General features: G+C 37.5%; 1 protein-coding gene across 3 annotated transcripts; it reads right to left on the reverse strand.

Annotated features, from left to right (window-relative positions):
* LOC102186850 (UDP-glucuronosyltransferase 2B31) lies at positions 5,507-27,038 on the reverse strand. Of its 3 annotated transcripts, none has more exons than XM_013964670.2 (7): positions 26,739-26,912; positions 26,177-26,222; positions 25,403-25,551; positions 13,593-13,724; positions 10,762-10,849; positions 9,634-9,853; positions 5,507-7,121 (listed from the first exon to the last, which is right to left on the reverse strand). In XM_013964670.2, the coding sequence occupies exons 1-7, from the start codon at positions 26,901-26,903 to the stop codon at positions 6,842-6,844; spliced, it is 1,080 nt and encodes a 359-aa protein (XP_013820124.2). In that variant the 5' UTR covers positions 26,904-26,912; the 3' UTR covers positions 5,507-6,841. The 3 variants fall into 3 exon arrangements, with proteins under 3 accessions (XP_013820124.2, XP_013820125.2, XP_005681722.3); XM_013964671.2 differs by having other exon boundaries at positions 26,177-26,446; positions 26,739-26,810; XM_005681665.3 differs by having other exon boundaries at positions 26,177-27,038.

The following is a 27,998-nucleotide window of genomic DNA, read 5'->3' on the forward strand; positions in this document are numbered from 1 at the left end:
AGCAGCGACCCCACAAGAGACTGACCCAGACTTGCCTGGAAGTGTCCAGGAGTCTCCAGTGGAGGCGTGGGTCGGTTGTGGCCTGCTGCAAGGTTGGGGGCAGTGGGTGTAGCAGTACATGCATGGGATCTTTCGAAGGCGGTCCCATTAGCTTCATTACCTCCACCATAGTTTGGCCCCAGGTAACAGGGAGGGAACACAGCTCCACCCATCAACAGAAAATTGGATTACAGATTTACTGAATATGGCCCCATCCATGAGAACAAGACCCAGTTTCACCCTCATTCAGTCTCTCTCATCAGGAAGCTTCCATAAGCCTTGTATCCTTCTCTATGAGAGGGCAGACAGAATGAAACCACAATCACAGAAAACTAACCAATCTGATCACATGGACCACAGCCTTGTCTAACTCAGTGAAACTATGAGCCATGCCATGTAGGGTCACCCAAGACAGACGGGTCATGGTGGAGAGATCTGACAAAATGAGGTCCACTCCACTGGAGAAGGGAATGGCAAACCACTTCAGTTTTCTTGCCTTGAGAACCCCAGGAACACTATTGAAAGGCAAAAAGATAGGACACTGCAAGATGAACTCCCCAGGTCAGTAGATGCCCAAATACTACTGGAAATCAGTGAAGAAATAACTCCAGAAAGAATGAAGAGACAGAGCCAAAGCAAAAACAACACCCAGTTGTGGATGTGACTGGTGATAGAAGCAAAGTCTGATGTTATAAAGAGCAATATTGCATAGGAACCTGGAATGTTAGGTCCATGAATCAAGGCAAATTGGAAGTGGTCAAACAGGAGATGGCAAGAGTGAACATCGACGTTTTAGGATCACTGATTAGTTCACTGATTCCTAAATGGACTGGAATAGGTGAATTTAACTCAGACGACCATTATATCAACGACTGTGAGCAAGAATCCCTTAGAAGAAATGGAATAGCCATCATAGTCAAGAAAAGAGTCTGAAATACAGTTCTTGGATGCAATCTCAAAAACGACAGAATGACATCTGTTCGTTTCCAAGGCAAACCATTCAATATCATAGTAATCCAAGTCTATGCCCTAACCAGTAATACTGAAGAAGTTGAAGTTCAATGGTTTTATGAAGACCTACAAGACCTTCTAGAACTAACACCCAAAAAAGATGTCATTTTCATTATAGGGGACTGGAATGCAAAAGTAGGAAGTCAAGAAACACCTGGGGTAACAGGCAAATTTGGACTGGAGTATGGAATGAAGCAGGGCAAAGGCTGATGGAGTTTTGCCAAGAGAGGGCACTCGTCATAGCAAATATCCTCTTCCAACAACACAAGAGAACTCTACACATGGACATCACCAGATGGTCAACAATTAAATTAGATTGATTATGTTCTTTTCAGCCAAAGATGAAGAAGTTCTATATAGTAAGCAAATCAAGAGTGGAAACCGACTGTGGCTCAGATCATGAACTCCTTATTGCCAAATTCAGACTTAAATTGAAGAAAGTAGGGAAAACCTCTAGACCATTCAGGTATGATCTAAATCAAATCCCTTGTGATTATGCTGTGGAAGTGAGAAATAGATTTAAGGGACTAGTCTGATAGACAGGGTGCCTGATGAACTATGGATGGAGGTTTGTGACATTGTACAGGAGACAGGGATCAAGACCATCCTTAAGGAAAAAAAAAAATCCAAAAAGCAAAATGGTTGTCTGAGGAGGCCTTACAAATAGCTGTGAAAAGAAAAGAAGCAAAAAGCAAAGGAGAAAAGGAAGATAAACCCATTTGAATGCAGAGTTCTAAGGAATAGCAAGGAGAGATAAGAAAGACTTCCTCAGTGATCAGTGCAAAGAAATAGAGGAAAACAATAGAATGGAAATACTAGAGATCTCTTCAAGAAAATTAGAGATACCAAGGGAATATTTCATGCAAAGATGGGCTCAATATAGGAAAGAAATGGTATTGACCTAACAGAAGCAGAACATTTTAAGAAGAGGTGGCAAGAAAACACAGAAGATATATGCAGAAAAGATCTTCAGGACCCAGATAATCACGATGGTGTGATCACTCACTGGTGCCAGACATCCTGGAATATGAAGTCAAGTGGGCCTTAGAAAGTATCACTATGAACAAAGCTAGCGGAGGTGATGGAATTCCAGTTGAGCTATTTCAAATCCTGAAAGATGATGCTGTGAAATTGCTGCATTCAATATGCCAGCAAATTTGGAAAACTCAGCAGTGGCCACAGGACTGGAAAAGGCCAGTTTTCATTTCAATCCCAAAGAAAGGCAATGCCAAAGAATGCTCAAACTACCGAACAATTGCACTCATCTCACACTCTAGTAAAATAATGCTCAAAATTCTCCAAGCCAGGCTTCAACAGTAGGTGAACCATGAACTAGATGTTCAAGATGGTTCCAGAAAATGCCAAGGAAACAGAATTCAAGTTGCCAACATCCTCTGGATCAAAAAAGCAAGAGAGTTCCAGAAAAACATCTATTTCTGCTTTATTGACTATGCCAAAGCCTTTGACTCTGTGGATCACAATAAACTGTGGGAAATTCTGAAAGAAATAGGAATATCACTCCACCTTACTTGCCTTGAGAAATCTGTATTCAGGACAAGAAGCAAAAGTTAGAACTAGACATGGAACAACAGACCGTTTCCAAATAGGTAAACGAGTATGTTAAAGATGTGTATTTTCATCCTGTGATGTTTGGATGTCATCACCAACTCAATGGAGATGAGTTTGAGTAAACTCTGGAAGTTGGTGATGGACAGGGAGGTCTGGTGTGCTGTAGTTCATGGGGTCACAAAGTGTTGGACACAACTGAGTGACTGAACCAAACTGATGCTTATATCCAAAGAGAAATCAGTCAGGAAGTTAAATTATAACAGCTCCACCTCAAGTAAATATATAAATAGCAGATGTGGAAAGCAACTGAAAGGGCAAAGTGTAGAACACTTCCAGATTATACAGTGTGTTTAATATTGATTTGTCAGTCATCACACATTTAAATATAAGTTAAATAAGCAGGGTGACAATATACAGCCTTGATGTACTCCTTTTCCTATTTGGAACCAGTCTGTTGTTCCATGTCCTGTTCTAACTGTTGCTTCCTGACCTGCATACAGATTTCTCAAGAGACAGGTCAGGTGGTCTGGTATTCCCATCTCTTGAAGAATTTTCCACAGTTTATTGTGATCCACACAGTCAAAGGCTTTGGCATAGTCAATAAAGCAGAAACAGATGTTTTCCTGGAACTCTCTTGCTTTTTCCATGATCCAGCGGATGTTGGCAATTTGATCTCTGGTTCCTCTGCCTTTTCTAAAACCAGCTTGAACATCAGGGAGTTTATGGTTCACATACTGTTGAAGCCTGGCTTGGAGAATTTTGAGCATTACTTTACTAGCATGTGAGATGAATGCAGTTGTTCAGTAGTTTGAGCATTCTTTGGCATTGCCTTTCTTTGGGATTGGAATGAAAACTGACCTTTTCCAGTCCTGTGGCCACTGCTGAGTTTTCCAAATTTGCTGGCATATTGAGTGCAGCACTTTCACAGCATCATCTTTCAGGATTTGAAATAGCTCAACTGGAATTCCATCACCTCCACTAGCTTTGTTCGTAGTGATGCTTTCTAAGGCCCACTTGACTTCACATTCCAAGATGTCTGGCTCTAGATGAGTGATCACACCATCGTGATTATCCGGATCGCGAAGATCTTTTTTGTACAGTTCTTCTGTGTATTCTTGCCACCTCTTCTTAATATCTTCTGCTTCTGTTAGGTCCATACCATTTCTGTCCTTTATCGAGCCCATCTTGGCATGAAATATTCCCTTGGTATCTCTAATTTTCTTGAAAAGATCTCTAGTCTTTCCCATTCTTCTCTTTTCCTCTATTTGGAAGAAACACAAGCTGGAATCAAGATTGCTGGGAGAAATATCAATAACCTCAGATATGCAGATGACACCACCCTTATGGCAGAAAGTGAAGAGAAACTAAAAAGCCTCTGATGAAAGTGAAAGAGGAGAGCGAAAAAGTTGGCTTAAAGCTCAACATTCAGAAAACGAAGATCATGGCATCCGGTCCCATCACTTCATGGGAAATAGATGGGGAAACAGTGGAAACAGTGTCAGACTTAATTTTTTGGGGCTCCAAAATCACTGTAGATGGTGACTGCAGCCATGAAATTAAAAGATGCTTACTCCTTGGAAGAAAAGTTATGACCAACCTAGAGAGCATATTCAAAAGCAGAGGCATTACTTTGCCGACTAAGGTCCGTCTAGTCAAGGCTCTGGTTTTTCCTGTGGTCATGTATGGATGTGAGAGTTGGACTGTGAAGAAGGCTGAGCGCAGAAGAATTGATGCGTTTGAACTGTGGTGTTGGAGAAGACTCCTGAGAGTCCCTTGGACTGCAAGGAGATCCAACCAGTCAATTCTGAAGGAGATCAGCCCTGGGATTTCTTTGGAAGGAATGATGCTAAAGCTGAAACTCCAGCACTTTGGCCACCTCATGTGAAGAGTTGACTCATTGGAAAAGACTCTGATGCTGGGAGGGATTGGGGGCAGGAGGAGAAGGGGACGACAGAGGCTGAAATGGCTGGATGGCAACACAGACTCGATGGACGTGAGTCTGAGTGAACTCCTGGAGTTGGTGATGGACAGGGAGGCCTGGCGTGCTGCGATTCATGGGGTCTCAAAGAGTAGGACACGACTGAGCGACTAAATTGAACTGAACATAGTTAAATACTGATGCCCTTGCACAGAACGTCAACTATATCTTGGAAGGAATGAAAAGTGTAAAAATAATAGCAAGTGAGAGGTCTTGTGACTGCAGCCCCTTTGACACAGAATTAGAAATAAAGTGACATCAGCAAGTTGGAGGGTTAAGAGGGTCCCAATACTTGTATCCCACATAAAATCCACAAAAACAATAAATGCACAATTAGGAACCATTGAAAAATATTTAGAACTAAAATTTAAATTCTCTTCCTTGGAAATTCAGTGTATTCTTTAAGATAATTTTCTCTGTGATACATAAATTTACATATATTTACATATGTTTCATTTTATGTCCAAAGAAGAATGTCATGCTTATTTTTTGTAATTTTTGCAACTTGTTATTTACTTAGTAATGTGACATGGACAGTATTCAACAATATTGTCCATAATCCATCTGTTTTCTCTCATGCTGTACAACTATGTTGTAAGTTAGTTAGTGTGTTCATAAACTGATAACAATTTAAGTGCTAGTGGGAATTCAGTATATAATTATGAACCCTACTACCAATGCAGGAAACATAAAAGATGTGGGTTTGGAAAATCCCCTGGAGGAGGGCATGGCAAGCCACTGCAGTATTCTTGTCTAGAGAATCCATGGACAAAAGAGCCTGGCAGGTTACAGTCCATGGGGTGGCAGGAAGTCAGACACGACCTAAGTGACTTAGCATGCATGAACACATGCAAGTCTTTCTGAATGACAGATAACCAAGATGTAGAGTTGCAGTGTTAAACAGTACATTTAAATTTTATTTTCAAAGGGTATCTCCACATTATACATACAGAAAAATAGTTCTCCCATATTATTTGTTCTGAAAATTATTTTTGGAAAATAGTTTGCTTTAAACAAATTTTAAATTATGAAAATATGATAACACATTTATAGAAGACTTGGAAAATGCAGTTACATATAGTTCCCTGTATATTACAATTTTTAGGTAGATAAGATTTTTAGTTAGAATTTCAATATCAAACTCTCAGAAATTAATAGAATGCATCTATAGAGAAGTAGAAGAATATAGTAGACCTGAAAAGCATCATGAATCAATTCAACATACTAAAATTTATGCATTTTTTACATAACCTTAGGACACAAATTCTACTCAAGTTCCTATAGACTATAAACTAGGAGATACTGAAACATATCCAGAGACATAAGTGACTTAATTTCCATTTCCCAAAGCACCAGTGACCTTTGTCCCTTTTTATATGTCATTGGCCATTTCACTTCTGTGACTTTCTTATTCATCTTCATCTATTTTCATATTGGACTGTTTGACTTTTTTGTGGGGATTTGGAGTAATTCTCACTGTACAATAATGACAAACCCTTTTTTTGTTACAAGTGTTGCAGGATAGATTTATGGAAAATTATTTAGAGCTATATATGTGATTTAATAATATTATCTACTATGGTACCATAGTAATTCTGTCTTTTTAAAACATGGTAATTATGTTGAGAGGCAGTATGGAAAATTCTATGGTACATTTTTCCTATCATTCCCTAAGCATCAATTTACTTTTAAATAATTTGAATAAATTATGCCTTAGACTGATGAATGTTTGTTATATGACTTAAATGGTCCTCTTGGTCAATAAGACCCATTTCCTCACCTGGACCACCTTGATTATAAACTGCTTTCCTATGTGCAGTTTACAAAAGTGACTTCAGATTGCTGTCATTTGATTTACCAATTTTCCATAAACTTTATGTCATTTTTGTATTCTGTCCATTGTTATCTGATTATGTCAGTCAGAGGTGTCTGTGCACACCATGTGAAACACTGTTATAACATATTCAATGATTTTTTAGTAAAACTTCTGATTTAAAATAATAAATTTCAATATTTACGCATTTACTTTTATATAATTTTCACCAGCTGTCATCTTGGTATAACATTTTTCTAAATCTTAAACCATTAAAACATTCCTTGTAAACAAATTTTGAAAGGAGGTGCTGAACTGTGAAAAGCCATTTTGTCACAGGAAGATAGGAGCCTTTTCATAACTCCTTCCTGTTGGAATAAGCTGGAAGAATTCCACCTATGGGGCATTTCTGCTTTGGGACCCAAATACAGCTATTCCCTTTTCCTCTTCATTCCTGTTTCAGCAAATTTTCGGCAACAGAACAGAAAACATTTTGTGATGACAAATACAGCAGCCGCCACACAGGCCAGCAGGAACCCGATCACGTCCAGAGAGTGGTACTGGAACCAGGTGAGATTGTGGGCGGCAGGTCGCAGGTACTTGGCTCCTTTGTGGCGCATGACAAATTCGATCCAGAAGACTGCTCGGTCAAGGGGCTTTATAGGCTGATCACGTTGAATGGTTGATAACCACATAGCATTCCGTTTATACCTGAAGGAAAATCAAAGAGACATCAATTTATAGAATGAACTAGAAAAGTTAAATATGTGAAATTTCCATGCAAAGAGAGGAAATGAGTGCCACATAGAGTGGAAGAACAATTGATTGTTTTTCTAAGAGATAATTATAGAGATCTAAGCTCATCGGCCTGGAGAAGGAAATGGCAACCCACTCCAGTATTGTTGGTGGAGAATTTCATGGACAGAGAATCCTGGCAGGCTACAGTCCATGGGGTTGCAAAGACTTGGATATGACTAAGCAACTGAACACACATACAGGAGCTTATGGGCTAGAATTTGTTGAATGCATAGGATTTCAAGCTATGAAGAAAAAAGACAAGAGAGAAGCATCTGTAGCTTGAGAATGGAATAAGTTAAATTGTGAAGGTGAAAAGAAAAGAAATACATGACTTGAGCTATCCAGTAAGGAATTGTTAAGAGATCTGGCAGAGAAGCTTTGAAACACTATCATAATCCAGAGATAGGAGGTAAATACATCGTGAGCTTCAGAGACATGGCTAGACAGCACTGGCCAGGAGGTGGTGTTGACCTTGTATTAGTGAAGCATTGGTTAAAGTGTGGAAGTGAATTGCCTTCGTTTGAATTCTGATTCTGACACTTACCTTGCTGCCTGCTTTTTAAACTCCCGTTCTCAGTTTTTCATTGTTAAATGGAATGAATAACAATAGTATCCTATCTGACTATTTGGAGGAATAATATATTGATCCTTAGATTTATTATATACAGTATACTCAGTAAATTTTTCCTAATATTATTGTTTTCCCTGCTAGTTATTTTAGAATACAGAGTGTGCCAAACATTTCACCTTCAGGCTTTCGAGTTTTATTTGTTTTTACTGTTGAAATGATGATGGACTAACAGACAAGGAAGGAGGAATAAAGCGATATGATGCATGAACTTTAAATAACAGTGTGGTAACAATGGAGGTAACTTCTCTCCCTGTTCTGTAAAAAACTCAGGGGGAACATTGGGTATTTGAGAAGAGGATAGTAGTTCAGAAATACTTTTAATAGAGTAGGGAAAGTTTATAATGAAGAAGTTACTTAATATGTATAATGGACTTAGTACAATGTGTGCCATTTCATAAACAGTCAATATATATCAAGCAGTACATTATCTTTGTTTGTTGATGCTAGCTTTACATTATTAAAAATTAAAAAAATACACAAAGATACTACACAGAGTTGCTTTTACATAAAACTGCCTACTGAAACATATATTTCTTTAAAAAAGAAAGAAAACATTCTTCTTATGGCAGTCATTTAGTGTAATATTTGTGCTAAAATTAAAATTAAATAACACTGTTTTTAAAGCACAAATGACCATTGTCCTATTATTACCAATATAGTCTCAAAATGTTTTTTTCCAAAGTCATCATAAAACAATAGGGGGAAAATACATGCATCATATTTGTGATATTAGTTGTAATAATATTATTCAAGTTAAACCATGAAACAATTTGAAAACAAAATGTTCCTGGTTTCAGAAAATTTGTTTTTTACATAGGAATATCCCAACATGTCTTTTCAAAGTCAGTTACTTTTTGATTTTACAGTTCTTCAAAACAAGACAAAAACAACCTAAAGAAGAACTAAGAATGTACCTACATTTGAGCTTCACAGGTGGCACTGGTGGTAAAAAAATAAATAGTCTCAAAATAGTTGTAATTAGAGAGTTAATTAGATAGTTCTAGATGTTTATCTTTCATCTTTTATGGAATATTAGCACAGAAAATTTGAAAAGTGCTCAATGTAATGAGAATTTGAGATGGATCATGTCATGGTGATTTACTAAAATTAGACCATTTTAGAAGAGTCTAATGGAGAAGGCAATGGCACTGCACTCCAGTACTCTTGCCTGGAGGATCCCATGGGTGGAGGAGTCTGGTGGACGGCAGTCCATGGGGTCGCGAAGAGTAGGACATGACTGAACGACTTCACTTTTACTTTCCTGCGTTGGAGAAGGAAATGGCAACCCACTCCAGTGTTCTTGCCTGGAGAATCCCAGGGACGGGGGGAGCCTGGTGGGCTGACGCCTATTGGGTCACACAGAGTCAGACACTGAAGCGACAGCAGCAGCAGCAGCAGCAGAAGAGTCTAACACATTTGAGGAATCCATATGCTGAAGGAAGGTCCTAAGTATGCAGATGAGTGCTTAAAGAGTTCATAGTTTGCGACTTCTACTTTGTTCTCAGTGCTTCCTCTTAATGTTTGTTACCGCTGAGGGATTCTTCTCATTCTAATGAGGAGCTCTTTCAAAATTTCTCCACCATCCTTAAGCCTCTGACAAATCTTTCCTCTAAAGCCACTGAAAACACATAATGTGACCCAATAGGTTACTAATGACTATTTTCAAAGCATTGAGCAAATCTTACTCCTCATTGTTTTTACTGAAGACTCCTTGCTGCCTCTTGTGTCTTCCTATGAGAATGCCTCTAGAAATAATATGTGGTAAAAAATATATGTTTATATATATATACTCACGAAGGATTGTTAATGACTTGCTTCAGTGCATTGAGAAAATCTGTTTTTGACATTGTTTCCAAGTCCAGTCTGACAGCTGCTCCCTTGGCCTTCACTCGGTTGATGTTATCAGGTTGCTCAGCAAACAAAGGAAGGCCCACCATAGGGACCCCGTGGTAGATGGCCTCATAAATGCCGTTGGTTCCACCATGAGTTATAAAGGCCTTGGTTTTTGGATGACCTAGGATTGTGTGAATTTCAGTAAAATTATTAATTAAAAGTCTTAAAAATGAGATAAGGGCATTAGAAGACACTGAAAGAAAGCAATGTTTTTCTTTCTTTCTTTCTTTCTTTTTTTAATATAACCCTTGATTACACATAGGAAACTGCATTTAAATTGCTTTCAGAACTCAGTGCAAGAATCCACTAAGTCTGCTGGAGAGGTAAGTGAAGACTTCATGAAAGAAGTACTTTACCTTTTGAATGTCATAAATGAATTCAAGATCGGCAGGTGAATAGCTTGAAAGAATAGTCTGCGTAAAATAAAGCGGATGAACAAAAATACCAGAGGAGGGCATGTCAGAAATATATTCTCTTAAAGAAACAGTAAAGTCATTCAGTCCGATAGAAAGGGTGACAAGGCCACAGGAAGGGTAATGGGAGTTGTTCTGGAGCCAGAGGAAGGAAAAGCTACATTACCATAAAATGTGTAATTGCCTCAAGGAAATGATTGCAGAATTTTTCCTACAGAAAATGAAGGGTCATTGGCAATAAAAGAGGAGCCGGTATTTTTCAGTGGAACTTTTTTTTTTTTTTTTAGTGGAACTTAAAATATCTCTATGGGGGGAAAAGATAGAGAATTCAAAGACAGAACAACAGTCCATGAAGTTATTTAAAAGTTCATGGCTAGAAATGATTACAGCTAAAATAAGACACTTTGATTCTAACTATAAGGGACATCACTATGTTAAATAAAGTGACAGTTGCTATATTTTCTATTTTCACCTAGAGCTGGAAATAAAAATAAAGGAGTAAAGTTTTCTTTTTGAGTGTTTCAATAATAAATGCTCAGTAAGTTTGTTTCCTGTTGAAGTACGATCACTCTGCTCAGCTGTTACCCATGCTTTCAATTGCTCTACCAAGTCTCACCAAGAAGGTCATTCTGGGGGACCCACTTATACAGCCGAGTATTGGGTCCTAAGGTGTCTGGTTTCTTGCCATCGTGTCTCCATAGAACCTGTTAAAGTAAAGAAAATATTCCATAAGTTGAACTTCAAGTTTATAGGGATAGAATTCTAAAGAGATTGAAGACATCTAGCTAAATGTCTTCCATATGACACTTTGTCATATTCCATATGACATTCAGCTGAAGCTGAAACTCCAATACTTTGGCCACCTGATGTAAATAACTAATTTTTTAGAAAAGACCCTGATGCTGGGAAAGATTGAAGGGAGGAGGAGAAGGGAACGACAGAGGATGAAATTGTTGGACGGCATCACCAACTCAATGGACTTGAGTTTGAGTAGCCTCTGGGAGTTGGTGATAGACAGGGAAGCCTGGTGTGCTGCAGTCCATGGGGTCGCAAACAGTCAGACATGACTGAGTGACTGAGCTGAACTGAGCTGAACTGATGACAGTTAAGGAAACAAGGACATGAGCTCTTAAGTAATAATATCTACTAATACACTGCCATCAATAGGAAGACCCACATTTTATGAACTTATTCAACCAGGTGTGGTATGCACTAATGACACCTTACACATGATGCCATAGAGAAATGAGATCTTGAATAGCAAATTTATATATTTAAGAAATTGCTATGTGGTATCCATTCTATTAAAAAAAGTAGCAAGTTATTAATAACATACATTTATTTTGCTTTATGTCATACACTAGCTCTTATTTTTAAATTTAATTGTCTCTTACTGATTCCTTTTGGATTCATAGTAGGGACTTTACTTATCTACACTTACTCATATGGCTTAATTATTTTTACTAGAGTTTTATATGTTTTGGTTTACAAAAAGGAATACATTCAATCAGCCACTTATGACAATTAATATTTCTGCCTATTTAGTAATTTATTAATAGCAAGTTAATTAATGCTGTTTAGGAAGATAGCTTCTTGTAGATTACAAACTGTTAAACACTACTTCCAAGAAAAGTGTCTATTAGCAATTTTTGACATGAATCCAGCGTATTACCACTTTTCTAGGTTAGGAAATTCTTTAACTTTAGAAAAGAAGAGTCTGTTAGCAATTTGTAAAACTATTTTTTTTCTATACTCAGAGGTTTTTATTTTTATTTTAAAATATAAATTTATTTATTTTAATTGGAGGTTAATTACTTTACAACACTGTATTGGTTTTACCATACATCAACATGAATCTACAAAACAGCTGTTGGTAAAGTTCAAAAACTGTGGTGCTAAATTAGTACCAAGCAATCTTCATAAACTGGATTATAATTTTTAGTTGTTTAACTTCTACTTGCTATCTGAACGTAAAGTAGGTTTCCAGCGAAAAATTAGCATGTGTGGTTAGGAGAATACTACAATATCAAATAGTAAACTAAAAGAGTAGTTCACAAACATCCAAAGACCCTTGGTGTATTTTATACATTAGAAAATAAGTTACTACTCTATTTTATGGAAAAGGAGGCAGCTGATCCTTTTCCATGCCAGTCTTTCTCATGCTTGACTCCTTCTTACAGCCTCTTTTCTTTCTTCAATTCAGAATAGTAATAGAAGCAGAGTCCATTAAGGACCAGACTTTACAATGCACCGGGTTCACCCAAGGGGCAGGACCCCACCTTCACCCTTTCTCTTTGCTCTTCCTGCCTCAGACTTTGGCAGGACCCAGTCAACCAAGGTGGCTGATGTTTCTCTTTCTCTGAATCACTCTGGCTATATGGATATCTGGCAGCAGCTTGCGGTTCCCTGACCATCCTTTCTCTGTGTAGCAACCAGAAAAGGACACTGAAGAAGGCTGTTTCAACATTTAGGAGAAGGAAAGGGGTTGGGATTTCCTGGCAGGTAGAAATTGCATGGCACATTTCAGATTTTTGTCAATATTGCTTAACATTATTGTATTATTGGGCTTCCCTGGTGGCTCAGATGGTAAAGAGTCTGCCTGCAGTGCTGGAGACCTGGGTTTGATCTCTGGGTTGAGAAGATCCCCTCAAGAAGGAAATGGCAACCCATTCCATTATTCTTGCCTGGAAAATCCCATGGACAGAGGAGTCTGGCTACAGTCCACAGGTTTGCAAAGAGTCGGTATTATGCCTACTGTTAAAATTTAACCTCTGAGAACACCTGTATATATATATTGTGTTCTCAGGAGCCCTTCAAGGTAAAGGAGTAAACTACATAACAGAATCTGAGATTTCTTTTCCCACCTACAACACTATTATAATATCAAAATTTATACTGCTGCTGCTGCTGCTGCTAAGTCGCTTCAGTCGAGTCCGACTCTGTGTGACCCCAGAGACGGCAGCCCATCAGGGTCCCCCGTCCCTGGGATTCTCTTAAATATATCTCTTCTTGATTACAATGTTAGTCCAAAGCTACTGTCAATCAAAACCACTCTATACCACACTAGCATCTGCCATGTATATTTTGGTTTTTTATAAATATCTCAGATAAGTTGGAGCTGTCATAGTAGTTTACCTTTCTTGCAAAAATTTTCTGTAATTAGACTTTTTATAGAGTTTAACAGACTCATTAGTTGCTGCTGTCATTCAGTCGCTAAGCTGTGTCCACTGCTTCGCGACACCACGGACTGTAGCCCACAGGGCTTCTTTGTCCATGGGGTTTTCTAGGCAAGCCACTGGAGTGGCTTGCCATCTCCTTATCCAAACGATCTTCTCAACCCAAGGATCAAGCCTGAGTCTCCTGCACTGACAGGCATACTCTTATACTGAGCCACCAGAGAAGCCCAACTTGTTAAATAGTTGTCCACTATTAAGCTACTGTGTGTACCTTTTGTGGAATCTCGGCAAGAGCTGATGCAATCATATTGGCTCTTTCTTCTGTCATGTTAGTGACCATTGATCCCAAAGTAAACACCACAATACCATGTTCTCCAGAGCTCTGCACAAACTCTTCTATTTCCTGTGAAAAAAACATTTGCTCCATCACAAAAGAGCAACAGCATAGCAAACATTAACTGAAGGGTGGCTACAAACACTATAGTTAGGAATTAATAGTGACTTTTAAAAAAAATGGTAAAATATCCATAAGATAAAATTTACCATCTTCATCATTTCTAAGTGTATAGTTCAGTAGTGTTAAGTATATTCGTCTTGTGGAACCAATCTCTAGACATTTTTCATCTCAAAACTAGACGTCTATGTCCATTAAGAAGCACCATTTCTTCTTTGCCCAGACCCGGAGACCTTCATTCTACTCTACGTTTCTACAAACTTGAGAGTCTAACAATCTCATAAAAACTGAATTGTACAGTATTTGTATCTTTGTGATGGATTATTTCACTTAGCCTAAGGTTCATCCATGTTTTGCCTTGTTTCATATTTCCTTTTAAAGGCTGAGTAATATTTCATTGTTTGCAGACACCACTTTTTTTTTTTTTTTTGGCTTTATCTGTCGATGGATGCTTGGGTTTCTTGAACCTCTTGGCTCTTGTGAAGAGTGCTTTCATGAACATGGTGTGTAAATATCTCATCCTAATTTCATAACTAATTTCAATTTTTTATATATATCCCCAGAAGGAGAATTGTTGACCTATTGAGAGTCCCTTGGACTGCAAGGAGATCCAACCAGTCCATTCTGAAGGAGATCAGCCCTGGGATTTCTTTGGAAGGAATGATGTTAAAGCTGAAACTCCAGTACTTTGGCCATCTCATGCAAAGAGTTGACTCATTGGAAAAGACTTTGATGCTGGGAGGGATTGGGGGCAGGAGAAGAAGGGGACGACAGAGGATGAGATGGCTGGATGGCATCACTGACTCTATGGACGCAAGTCTGAGTAAACTCTGGGAGTTGGTGAGGGACAGGGAGGCCTGGCATGCTGCGATTCATGGGGTCGCAAAGAGTCAGACATGACTGAGCGACTGAACTGAACTGAACTGATGGTAATTCTATTTTTTATTTTTTGAGGAATCTCCATAGGGTTTTCATTAATAGCTCTCTTTTAAACAGATGTTATCCCTGAGAACCTTGGGAAGGAGATATGTAATATGAGGTTAATTTCTTCTAATATGTGTAATTGTGTAAATGTGTATGTGTATAAAAGCAAGAAAAAGACTAGTGAGGAGATACTATTAAACAATGCTACACTCAGATTCTTCATGAGTAACGTCATTGATTACTAACATAGATTATTGGAAAAATTTGCTTCCCTTGTGGCTCAGTTGGCGAAGAATCCACTTGCAATGTGGGAGACCTGTGTTTGATCCCTCGGTTGGGAAGGTCCCCTGAAGAAGGGAACGGCAACCCACTCCAGTATTCTGGCCTGGAGAATTGCATGGACTGTATAGTCCACAGGGTCACAGAGAAAGAACTGGAAACAACTGAGCAACTTTCTGTTTCACTTTTTGCTTCATCTTAATTATTTATTATTATAATCCTACTAAATCATTTATTTATTCCATACATTCTGGTGAGTTATTTTAGTTTCATCATTTGTATTTTATTTCCCTGACTATTAGTACTAAGAAAAAGATGATTCTAATGACTTTCTCATTCTTTCAGCTCTGTAATCCTTATACCTTACCTTTAACTTTGTCAATATTTCCCAGACTCTCTCTCTAAATTACTAATCACTGACAATGAGGAGTCTGGTATTGCTGTTTGTATGTTGTACGAAAGAGTCTTATGAGTCCTATATGTAGAACCCAGAGATATATCTGTGTATTTATATATTTGAGTGATCATATTGCTGAGTTTGTTTCAGTTCAGTTCAGTTGCTCAGTCGTGTCTGGCTCTTTGCGACCCCATGAACCGCAGCATACCAGGTCTCCCTGTCCATCACCAACTCCTGGAGTCCACCCAGACTCATGTCCATTGAGTCGGTGATGCCATCGAACTATCTCATCCTCTGTCGTCCCCTTCTCCTCCTGCCCTCGATCTTTCCCAACATCAGGGTCTTTTCAAATGAGTCAGCTCTTCACATCAGGTGGCCAAAGTATTGAAGTTTCAGCTTCAACATCAGTCCTTCCAATGAATATTCAGGACTAATCTCCTTTAGGATGGACTGGTTGAATCTCCTTGCAATCCAAGGAACTCTCAAGAGTCTTCTCCAACACCACAGTTCAAAAGCATCAATTCTTCAGTGCTCATCTCTCTTTATAGTCCAACTCTCACAACCATACATGACCACTGGAAAAACCATAGCCTTAACTAGATGGACCTTTGTTGGCAAAGCAATGTCTCTGCTTTTCAATATGCTATCTAGGTTGGTCATAACTTTCCTTCCAAAGAGTAAGTGTTTTTTAACTTCGTGGCTGCAATTGCCATCTGCAGTGATTTTGGAGCCCCCCAAATTAAAATCTGACACTGTTTCCATTGTTTCCCTATCTATTTCCCATGAAGTGATGGGACCAGATACCAGGATCTTCGTTTTCTGAATGTTGAGCTTTAAGCCAACTTTTTCACTCTCCTCTTTCACTTTCATCAAGAGGCTCTTTAGTTCTTCACTTCTGCCATAAGGGTGTTGTCATCTGCATATCTGAGGTTATTGATATTTCTCCGGGCAATCTTGATTCCAGCTTGTGCTTCTTCCAGCCCAGTGTTTCTCATGATGTACTCTGCATAGAAGTTAAATAAGCAGGGTGACCACATACAGCCTTGACGTACTCCTTTTCCTATTTGGAACCAGTCTGTTTTTCCATGTCCAGTTCAAACTGTTGCTTCCTGACCTGCTTACAGGTTTCTCAAGAGTCAAGTCAGGTGGTCTGGTATTCCCATCTCTTTCAGAATTTTCCACAGTTTATTGTGATTCACACAGTCAAGGGCTTTGGTATAGTCAATGAAGCAGAAATAGAGGGTTTCCTGGAACTTTCTTGCTTTTTACATGATCCAGAGGATATTGGCAATTTGATCTCTGGTTCCTCTGCCTTTTCTAAAACCAGCTTGAACATCTGGAAGTTCACGGTTCACGTATTGCTGAAGCCTGGCTTGGAGAATTTTGAGCATTATTTTACTAGCATGTGAGATGAGTGCAATTGTGTGGTAGTTTGAGCATTCTTTGGCATTGCCTTTCTTTGGGGTTGGAATGAAACCTGACCTTTCCCAGTCCTGTGGCCACTGCTGAGTTTTCCAAATTTGCTGGCATATTGAGGGCAGCACTTTCACAGCATCATCTTTTAGGATTTGAAATAGCTCAACTGGAATTCCATCGCCTCCACTAGCTTTGTTCATAGTGATGCTTTCTAAGGCCCACTTGATTTCACATTCCAGGATGTCTGGATCTAGGTGAGTGATCATACCATCATGATTATCTTGGTCTTGAAGATCTTTTTTGTACAGTTCTTTTGTGTATTCTTGCCACCTCTTCTTAATATCTTCTGCTTCTGTTAGGTCCATACCATTTCCGTACTTTATTGAGTTTGTTTGCACTTTCTTAATGTCACAGTAGGAGGTACTATGCGTAACTGCTGTGAATGTGTAGTTCACATCAAACTAAAGAAAGCTACTGGTGAAGCTGTCTTTGCTGGAATTCTTTTAGAGTTATTCTATTGAGTAAACCCAGATCCTCATCAGTTCAAAGTAATTTTGTCACTAATATACTAGAATAAATCCACATTCCTCAATGTACTCTCCTAAAAAAATTGTATGCTTGGAATTATATCAGAATTATTTTGTCTTGTAGTGCTTTATACTTTCCAATATAAATTTTTTATCTTCTATATTAGAATAATTCCACATTCCTCGCTGTGCTCTATTACAAAAAAAATGCAGAGAAGCAGGTTTCCTGAATAGCTAGTGAAAATGATGTACGTCTCTTTTAAACTTCTTTCCTCTTTTTTGTTTTCAATTTATTATTTTTCTCTTCTGGAGAATAATGACTCAACCCTTCCATCATAAAATGTATATTTTTTGACCCTACTTATGATCACAAAACATTTTTTAACCTATTTTTAACAGAGAAAAAAGAAAATGGAATCTTTTTTCAAACTTTAACCTTGCAGATTACATTGTGTAGAAAATTCTTTAAAGATGTAATTTCACCCTGATGATATCAGTCTCAATATGAAGGTAAGTGAACTTTCCTATGACTAACATGGTGTGTGCATACTCAGTTGTGTCAGTTATGTCCTAGTCTTTGCGACCCTGTAGGACTGTAACTTACTAGTCTCCTCTGTCCATGGGATTCTCCAGGCAAGAATACTGGAGTGGGTTGCCATGCCTTCCTGCAGGGAATCTTCCTGACCCAGGGATTGAACACACATCTCCTTTGGCTCCTGCATTACAGGTGGATTCTTTACCACTGAGCCATCAGGAATGACTGACTCACATGGTACATCCAGGTCATAGGTATATTTCCAGTGACCTTTAGCAGTATTTAAAGTTACGTGTCTTCAGCATTTTGTCTCATTGTCTTATTACTCAAAGCTGATTTTTCTCTCCTCTGGAAGATTCATCTCTATCATACTGTAATACAGCCTTTCTTTAAAAATTAATCACTGATGTGGACTGATTATTCTCCTTCTCTGACATCTTTATGAAAATAACACAAGCTTACGGCAAAAGCATGCAGAATACAAAAAGTTATAAAAATGAAATAAGGTATACTACTGAGTAAGGATATCCTTAGTTTAAAATTCATACACTTTTTTAAAAGAATAAAATATATATGACATAAAGCATTATGTAACTTAAGGCATATAATGTATTGATTTGATACATTTATATATTGTAATAGGTTTGCCATTTTAATGATGTGTGCATCTCCATAATGTCACACAATTATATTTTCTTTTTCTGTGATTGTAATAACTAAGATCTAGTCTCAGAATGATTGATGATTGATGATTATAATATTGTTGTCTACATTCATTGGTCTGTATCCTATATCTCTAGCACTTATTTACTCTGAAATGCAAGTTTGTACCCTTAAAAGCATCTCTTTATTTCTCTCAGCTCTTAGCCCCTGGTAACCACTACCATATCACTCTCTTTTATTAAAAGTCTGACCTTTTTTAGTTTCCTCAAACAAGGGATGGGTGTGTGTGCTTAGTCACTTAGTTGTGTCTGACTCTTTGCAACCCCATGAACTGTAGCCTGCCAGGCTCTGCTGCTGATGGGAATTCTCCAGGCAAGAATACTGGAGTGGGTTTCCATGCCCTCCTCGTACAAGGGATATCATACAGTATTTGTCTTTGTCTTTTCAAAAAGATAAACAAAAATGACAAACTTTAGCTAGAGTAACAAGGGAAAGAAGACTCATAAATGAAGTTAGAAATAAGAGAGAAGACATTAAACTGATATCACAAAAATACATAGGGTCATAAGTTACTGCTGTGTAGAATTATATACCAACAAATTACGTACCACAAAGAATAGATAAAGTCCTAGAAATACATAATAAGTCAAGACAGAATCAGGAAGAATTAGAAAATTTGAATAATTATAATGAGTAAAGATATTGAACCAGTAATCAAAAATCTCCCAACACAGAAAACACCAGGACTAGAAGTCTTCACTGACAAATTCTATAAAATATTAATATTTTCTGTTTCTGTTGTTGAGTCACTAAGTTGTGTCTGACTCTTTGCAACTCCATGGCCAGTAGCATGCCAGGCTCCATGGGGTTTTCCAGTCAAGAATACTGAAATGGATTGCCATTTTCTTCTCCAGGGGATCTTCCCAGATCAGGGATTGAAAGTGTGTCCCCTACATTGGCAGGCAAATTCTTTACCACTGAGCCAACAGGGAAACCAAATTATACATTCTTTTTTTCCTCCCTATTTGTGTATGTATTGTAAATTCTCAATAATCTTAGTTTAACTTAGAATAAAATTTATTTCCTGGTCCATAGGTCCTGGTCCATAGAAATATGTGAATTTCAGAATTTGGAGGAAAGAATTCTGAAAACTTTGGAGGAATTTGATGCTGGTGACAAAGTCTAAAAAAAAAAAATCTAAAATATTCCTTCAAGGTCAGGGAACTGCATCCACCATGACACACAAGGAAATGGTCATCACTGCATTGTTGTCCAGGCTCTTTAACTTGGAGAGCCCCATGTCCACACTGACTTCTGAGCCCGTTCTCAGGTCTTCTTTGGAGGCCGCAAGCAAAGTTATATAAACAAGGGGAAAGACTATATGACCAAAAATGCCCCCTACCCAAGGGGTTCTCTCCTAAGATAATTTTCCCAGGATTTAGAAATGGCTTCTAAATTGCAAGGTTCTTTCTTATTTTGGGTTTCAGGAACCCTAGGTATCCACTGGTTGTAACTCAAAGATTAATCTTAAACTCCCCTGTGGTAGGGACATTTAACATGCATATGCGTGATTTTTTTTTCTTCTACCGAAGTATAAACATTATAAGAATCAAAATAATATTAAAGGGAGATTTTCATCTCTGTACATCAAAGAACTGTAAGTACCATTAGTTCAAATATGGTTGAAGAAAATTGTATGAAACTTATCATGAAGTCTTTCATTAGAAAAGTCAGTAAGTTAATATCATTTTTGCTTTTTCAACCTGAATCTCTTTAGTTCTCCCACCTGATTCACTTGTCGTCTTTTAGGAGTTTCACAGTTACATTTCAGAGACTGCTTAAACAGTATGGACCTCATATTGTAAACAATGTTATGACTCTCTGAAGAGAATACAAATTTCTCCTCCAAATATGTCTATGTAAACTTGTAATATAGTTTAAAAAGCCAAAGAAAGGAAAGTAGTAATTCTGAGAGTATGAAGCTCCATAGAGACTAAAGTGGGATCTCTGTCAGTCCCTCAGACATATCCCCTCATAGCATGAAGCTCATGCTCAGTACTTACTCCAAGGGCTGAGAATCATTGCTTCAAAAACTTTTCCTAAAAAATTAAACAGGAGAGAAGGAACATTTCTAAACTCATTCTACAAGGCCAATATTGCACCTTGATATCAAATACACAAGAAGATTATAAGTAAAGAAAACTATATGCCAATATCCATGGTAAATATATATGCAAAAATTCTCATCCAAATATCAGGAAACCAAATTCAACAACACATTAAAATAATTATATACCATGACCAAGCAGAATTTATCCATAGGATGCAAAGATGGTTCAACATCCAAATCAATAGATGTAATACATAGCATTAATAAAATAAAAGGTAAAATAACTTGATTATCTCAAGAGATGGAGAATAACATTTGACAAGATAACATCCTTTCCTGATAAAACCTCCTATATGTTGGGTGTAGAAGGAACATACTTCAACATAATAAAGACCGTATATGATAAACCCAAAGCTAACATGATCAACAATGAAAATTTGAAAACTTTTTCTCTAAGATCGGGAACAAGACATGGATGGCCTCTCACACTCATTCAACATAGTATTAGAAGTCCTAGCTAGAGAAATGAGGCAAGACAAAAAAATAAAAAGTATCCAAATCAGAAAGGAAGAAGTAAAATTGTCACTCTTTTTTTTTTGGATGACATAATTTTTTTGTACAGATAATTCCAAAGGTTAAACCAAAAACTTGAACTAATCTACAAATTCAGTAAAGTTATAGTATAAAAAATCAACATAGAGAAATTAGTTGCATTTTTCTATACTAATAATGAAACATCTAAAAAGTTATGCTATTTACTATATGATCAAAGATAATAAAATAACTAGAAATAAACTTAACCAATGAAGTGAAAACTCTGCACAATTATAAGACTTTGTTGGAAGAAATAGCAGAAAAAACAAATAAATGGAAAAACACAATGTTTTCATGGATCATAAGAGATAATACTGTTGAAATATCCACGCTACTCAATGCCAGCCAGAGCATCACTCCTACCAATTTCAAATTCTACTACAAAGCTATAATATTTAAGACAATATGATATTGGCCTAAAGATAGACAAATAGAACAGTGAAAGAGAATGCAAGGTCCAGAATTAAAACTGCATTTATAGTCAATATTTGACAAGGAAGACAAGAACACCTAATTGGGAAATGTTAGTCTATTCTTTGTCTTCTGAGAAAACTAAGCACATGCAAAAAAGTGAAAGAAAATCCCTATTGTACACATTTCACAAAAATGAATCAAAGACTTCACATAAGACTAGACAGCATAGTAGTCTTTAAAAAAAAAGTGGAGACAAGCTTCCTTAATATTGGCTTTGAAAATGATGTTTTTGAATATGACACCAAAATCATGATAGAAGAAAAAATCCGATAGGACCATATCAAACTCGAAAGCTTCTTCACAGCAAAAGAGACAATCAACAAAATGAAAATACAAGCTACAGAATGGGAGAAAAGTTTTTCAAATCACATACTCAATGAGGAATTGATATCAAAACTATTGATGCATTTTGCCAAAAGTCAATTCTTTAAAAAGTAATGAAAATTTCTGAGAACCTAATAATTAATAAAAAAGTTATTGTTTGAAGGAATAGTTTTTCTATATAATGAAATCTTCACAGTAATTGGCTTGGATTCAAATCTTGTTTTACAACTTAATAACAACAGCTACATTTACTGATTATTATCATCCTACTGTTCATCTTTCCTTGTCATTCTCCCTTTCCTTCCAACCTCCCTTCGTACTAACACTATCATGTTCCTGAAATGAGAATGGTGAAATCTTTCAAAATACATAGTTAGGCAGTGAAGAACTGTCACTAATCTTATTTCACCCTTTGGACACTATGAAAATTACCATAGATAACTCAAACAATTTGCAGTCCAAAGAGCTTTCCCTTTGAAAAAGATACCAGTTTAATTTTTCCACCAATAATGAGTAGACAAAAGGATCTTTTAAGAGATCACAAAATAGTTTGCTGAAGATTATTTGCTTCCTATTTAAGTTTTAACTAAATTTAAAATGGATCATTTTAATTTGTAACATTATATTCTTGCTTTCCTTCATTAGAAATAGAGCCCTATGAACTGAAGAAATTTTATAATTGGACAGTTTTCAGATTCAAGTGGCACAAATTGTTTGGTCTTTATCATAATCTGCAGAATTTATGATTCCTATATAGGCAGTGTGCCTTTTCACTGTGTTCATTCTGTCAGGCCGCTATGATGTTGAGACCTACACTCCTTAAGAGAGTTTTGCTGAGGTTTTTGTATAAGGTCAAGGTAAGCAGAAAACACTTGGCCTAATAGATGAAGTTATTCTTTTTATGCTGTAAGCTATAAAACCCTGGGATTTCAAATGAGGACTGGTTTAAAAGCTAATGTGAAGGCAAGGAAATGTTGTATTTGGCTGAAAAAATTGTTAGGGCATACATTTATGTTGTCGAAAAATAATTTTCATTTTGTCTAGAGCACAGGTGAACAGAGTCAATCCTCAGAAAATAATTCTACCTTTTCATCTTGCTCATTTAATTGCTGAAACCTTAAGAAAATCTTAACATTAAAATTTTAAATTGTTATTAAATTATATTTTATTAAATTACTTTTATTAACTTAATTTTTTTCTAATAAAAAAACTTTAAAAATTTATTTTTAAATCGCTTCATGGGATATCTGCTTTCTAGGATTTTGCTGGAGAGCATGATCTTGATGTGTTAGGAAACCAGTCTTGATTCAATTAGAAATTGAATCCAGGTGGCTGGCACACATTGGGCTATTGATAGTATGTAATAGCAGATGGGGAAACAGTGTCAGATTTTATTTTGGGCGGCTCCAAAATCACTGCAGATGGTGACTGCAGCCATGAAATTAAAAGACACTTACTCCTTGGAAGAAAAGTTATGACCAACGTAGATAGCATATTCGAAAGCAGAGACATGACTTTGCCGACTAAGGTCCGTCTAGTCAAGGCTATGTTTTTTCCTGTGGTCATGTATGGATGTGAGAGTTGGACTGTGAAGAAGGCTGAGCGCTGAAGAATTGATGCTTTTGAACTGTGGTGTTGGAGAAGACTCTTGAGAGTCCTGGGACTGCAAGGAGATCCAACCAGTCCATTCTGAAGGAAATCAGCCCTGGGATTTCTTTGGAATGAATGATGCTAAAGCTGAAACTCCAGTACTTTGGCCACCTCATGAGAAGAGTTGACTCATTGGAAAAGACTCTGATGCTGGGAGGGATTGGGGGCAGGAGGAGAAGGGGACGACAGAGGATGAGATGGCTGGATGGCATCACTGACTCGATGGATGTGAGTCTGAGTGAACTCCGGGAGATGGTGATGGACAGGGAGGCCTGGTGTGCTGCGATTCATGGGGTCGCGAAGAGTCAGACACAACTGAGCGACTGAACTGAACTGAGCTGAATAGCAGCACAATAACAATACTTAATATTTCTTCTAGACCACTGAGTTTGTGTCAGGGACATTTTGGATGTTTCATATGTACAGTTTTTTTTCCCCGCAGGAACAATATGAGGTTGGTACTATTATCATGACTTAGTGTGGTCATATCGTTACCGTCCTTGTTTCCTTTATTTCATAGCAACTTGCTAAATGGTGTCCCTTTCTACTCTTCCTCCTTCACAATCCAACCCAGTGACTATATCTTATGTAGGTTTATTTTTTTTAATGTGATCAAATCTCTCCCTTGACCCTTTTAAAGTTCTACTGAACACCTTTACTAGATGCTTCAAACTCCTCATAATTATCTGTCTACAACTTACCTCTTCAGCATCATCTGACTCAGCTTCTTCCTGTTTTGATGGAACTTGGACTTCTTGGCTACTATTATTGCTACTCAACCTGCTTTCCTTTTGTATCCACTTCTGCCCTCAGTTCAGTTCAGTTCAGTTCAGTCGCTCAGTCGTGTCTGACTCTTTGCGACCCCATGAACTGCAGCAAGCCAGGCCTCCCTGTCCATCACCAACTCCCAGAGTTCACTCAGATTCATGTCCATCGAGTCAGTGATGCCATCCAGCCATCTCATCCTCTGTTGTCCCCTTTTCCTCCTGCCCCCAATCCCTTCCAGCATCAGAGTCTTTTCCAATGAGTCAACTCTTTCCATGAGGTGGCCAAAGTACTGGAGTTTCAGCTTTAGCATCATTCCTTCCAAAGAAATCCCAGGACTGATCTCCTTCAGAATGGATTGGTTGGATCTCCTTGCAGTCCAAGGGACTCTCAAGAGTCTTCTCCAACACCACAGTTCAACAGCATCAATTCTTCGGTGCTATACCTTCAATTATTCCTGAATGTCCTTTGGATCTCACCTTAATTATTAAAGTCTCAGAGATATTTCTGTGATTGCTGCTAGATGTTTCCTTATCATTGTGGTCTTTCCATATTGTAAAAATTAACACACAAGTTTTATTACTTGTTTGTATTCTGTCTTTCCAGGTAAAGTGTCAAGTGGCAGAAACTGGGTCTCTGCCATTTCTCTGCATATTATCACTTACTTCTGGAATATGCTAGTCACTTTATAATTATTTTTAATGAGTGTCTGATGCTTTATTATGCATTAAATGATGAAATCATAATTTAACTGACATATTCTCAAAATCTTCCAGGTATCCCTCTTTTATTCTGTAATGTTAATGAAATTCAGATACTTGTATTGGTGTGGGATATGAGTTTCTAATTGGAAGTCACTTTAGTTTCCTATGTCACTTTCACTATATTAAACATTATAAATAAAGAATGCAAAATTATTCCTACTGAAAATGCAAAGTTAAAGAAGCACAATAGATAAGAGTAGGTGACCTTAGGCAGAGGTTTGGCAGGTTTGCAGTGGTGGCCTCCAATAAATTCAACATTTGATAGTAGTGGGCAAGGATATTCAAAATCCCAGTAGGATCGAAAGAGCCAAAATTCAGCTTTCTCCATTGTCTCTAATAATGTAGTCGGTCTTCCTGGAAGGAAGGAAAAAAAAAACAAACAAAAAACAAGACTCAGATCAAATGAGAATATTGCCATATATATATATATATATATATATATAATGTAAGTTTTGGAAAAGAGATTGGAATGATGTAGCCAAAGATGTTTGAATGTTTCTATTCTTTGATAAAGCCAATATATATGTATGTGTATAATATATATTAAATATAAAATATCTGAAAACTGAACTACATAAATAAAAAAAATTAATGCTACCTAGAAGCTTATGTTACAAATATGTGTGTAACTCTTCAATCTATGTGTCTTCATTTATTAAGACATTTTATGAGTTTTCTAGTGACTTTTTTCAAGTTAAAAAAGAAGTTTAGTAAGATGGATATACAAATTCTTAGAGAAGTTCTAAGTGTTTCAATTTGTGGTTTATGACTTCCTGGAGTGTCCTGTACTAATAATGGACCATAAGATTATATCTTACCCTATCATTTAATGTTTCTATACTATTTATGAGATTGTTGGAACATTTTATATTTTCTTTTCATCATTTTACTTATAATAGACAAATTCCTGTGACTTCATACAAACTTTTATTCCAAGGAAAGTTAGGACTTCATGCCACCAACTAAAAACCTGACTTACCTAGTACTTCACTGTAAAACTGGTCCCACTTCTTCTCATTTAACATCTGGAAGTAAAAGTCAAAATAAAGTACATATATCATATTTTTGACCCTCTCCATGAATGTCATGTGATCACTTAATTCAGACAATATAACAGGCACGTAGGATGGTGAGTATGGAAGTTTCCCACTCTTCCTTTCAATTGAATAACCGGGAGTGAAGCGGACACTGTACACTAATGGTACTTTAAGTATCTCAGCCAGCAGCTCTCCACAGGGTCCAACGGTATCTGCAAGGACAACATCAAACCTTGATTCATGTAGTTTTGTCATAAGTTTCTTGTTTGAAACAAGTTCTTTACAGATCGTTAGAGTAAGATCAGAATAGTCCTCAAATAAGCTTTGCAGTAACAAAGGAAATGTCCAAAATGAATTTGTCAGTTCTGTCCATTTCCTGACAAAATGCTTCAAAGCATTCTCAAAATCATCTTTAGTTAAAGATACTGAGAAATTCTCAAATTTGATGGCAGATGATTTGTTGAGATCAATAAAAATGGAAGCTGAAGATGTTAAAACAGTCACCTCATGACCCCTCATGGCAAGTTCATCCAGAATTATCTTCATATTCATCCAGTGACTATATTCCACTGGCCACACCAGCACCTTTCCACAACTCCCAGAGCTAAAGTAACAAGTCAGCTGTAGCAGCAGCAGAAGCGAGAGCCATTTCATAGACATCATGTTCATATGCAGTACTTCTTTAAAATAACTGTATCCTTTTGCCATTGCTCAAGCTTATAGCCAAAGAGAAATCAATCTGGAAGTTAAATTATAACTCCTACATTTCAAGTCAATACATGATATGAACAGTCAGCAGGTGTGGCAAGCAGTGAAAGGGCAAAGTGTAGAACACTTCCAGATAACAGTGTGTCTAATGTACTGTTTTGCCAGTGCTATCACTCATCTGAAAGTCAAGCATCTTGTACAACAAATTCACTATGTTATGTAAGAGATAAGACTAGTGTAAAAACAGTAGGAATGAGAGGCATTTTTATTTGCAGTCTCCTTGACACAGAATTTGAAATAAGGTGATATCTTCAAGATGGAGGTCTAGGAGGTCCCAACACTTGTATCCCTCACAAAAACAACAAAAGTAATAAATGAACAAGTACAAACCAATGTAAATTATTTGGGGAAAGTTCTATTATAAAGAAGGAGTAGAAACCCTGAAGAAGGCAAAGCGAAAACTGAAGATGTCCATGTAAAAAACCATGGAAAAGAATTTACATACATAACAACATCCTTCAGTTCAGACCAGCTTGGCAGCATTAAGGATCCCTCCAACAGGATCTTCCCCATGGAAAGAAAGAGAGCAGAATTCCAAAGAGCATCACCTCTGTAAGCATCTGCAGCCTTTGTTATTGAGGACTTCCACAGTCTTCACCGGCACTGATTCCATTTGACAGAACTGCCAAAAGTCCCTGCTGCTGTGTCTTTCCTGAGATTGGAAATGTCACTGTGGTGAAAGCTGAGCTTGAGGCCCCATCACTCCTGTACCTTGCTTTCCTTGGTTGAGATGTTACAGTGCCTTGCCATCTATGAGACTGAAGCTGCTGCTCTGTGTTCTGGCCCCAGGTTCTAAGTCAGTGCTTTTCTTGCCATAACTGGGGCCATTCTGCTGTTTCCTTGGACATCACTCTGTATTCCTGGGGGTTCCTGGGTAGTGCTAGTGGTAAAGAACTCACCTGTCAATGCAGATTATATGTAAGAAGCTCGAGTTCGATCCCTGAGTCTAGAAGATGCCTTGAGGAAGTCCACGACAACTCACTCCAGTATTCTTGC

This window comes from Capra hircus, chromosome 6 (assembly GCF_001704415.2).
Source record: "Capra hircus breed San Clemente chromosome 6, ASM170441v1, whole genome shotgun sequence".
Classification (NCBI taxonomy): domain Eukaryota; kingdom Metazoa; phylum Chordata; class Mammalia; order Artiodactyla; family Bovidae; genus Capra; species Capra hircus.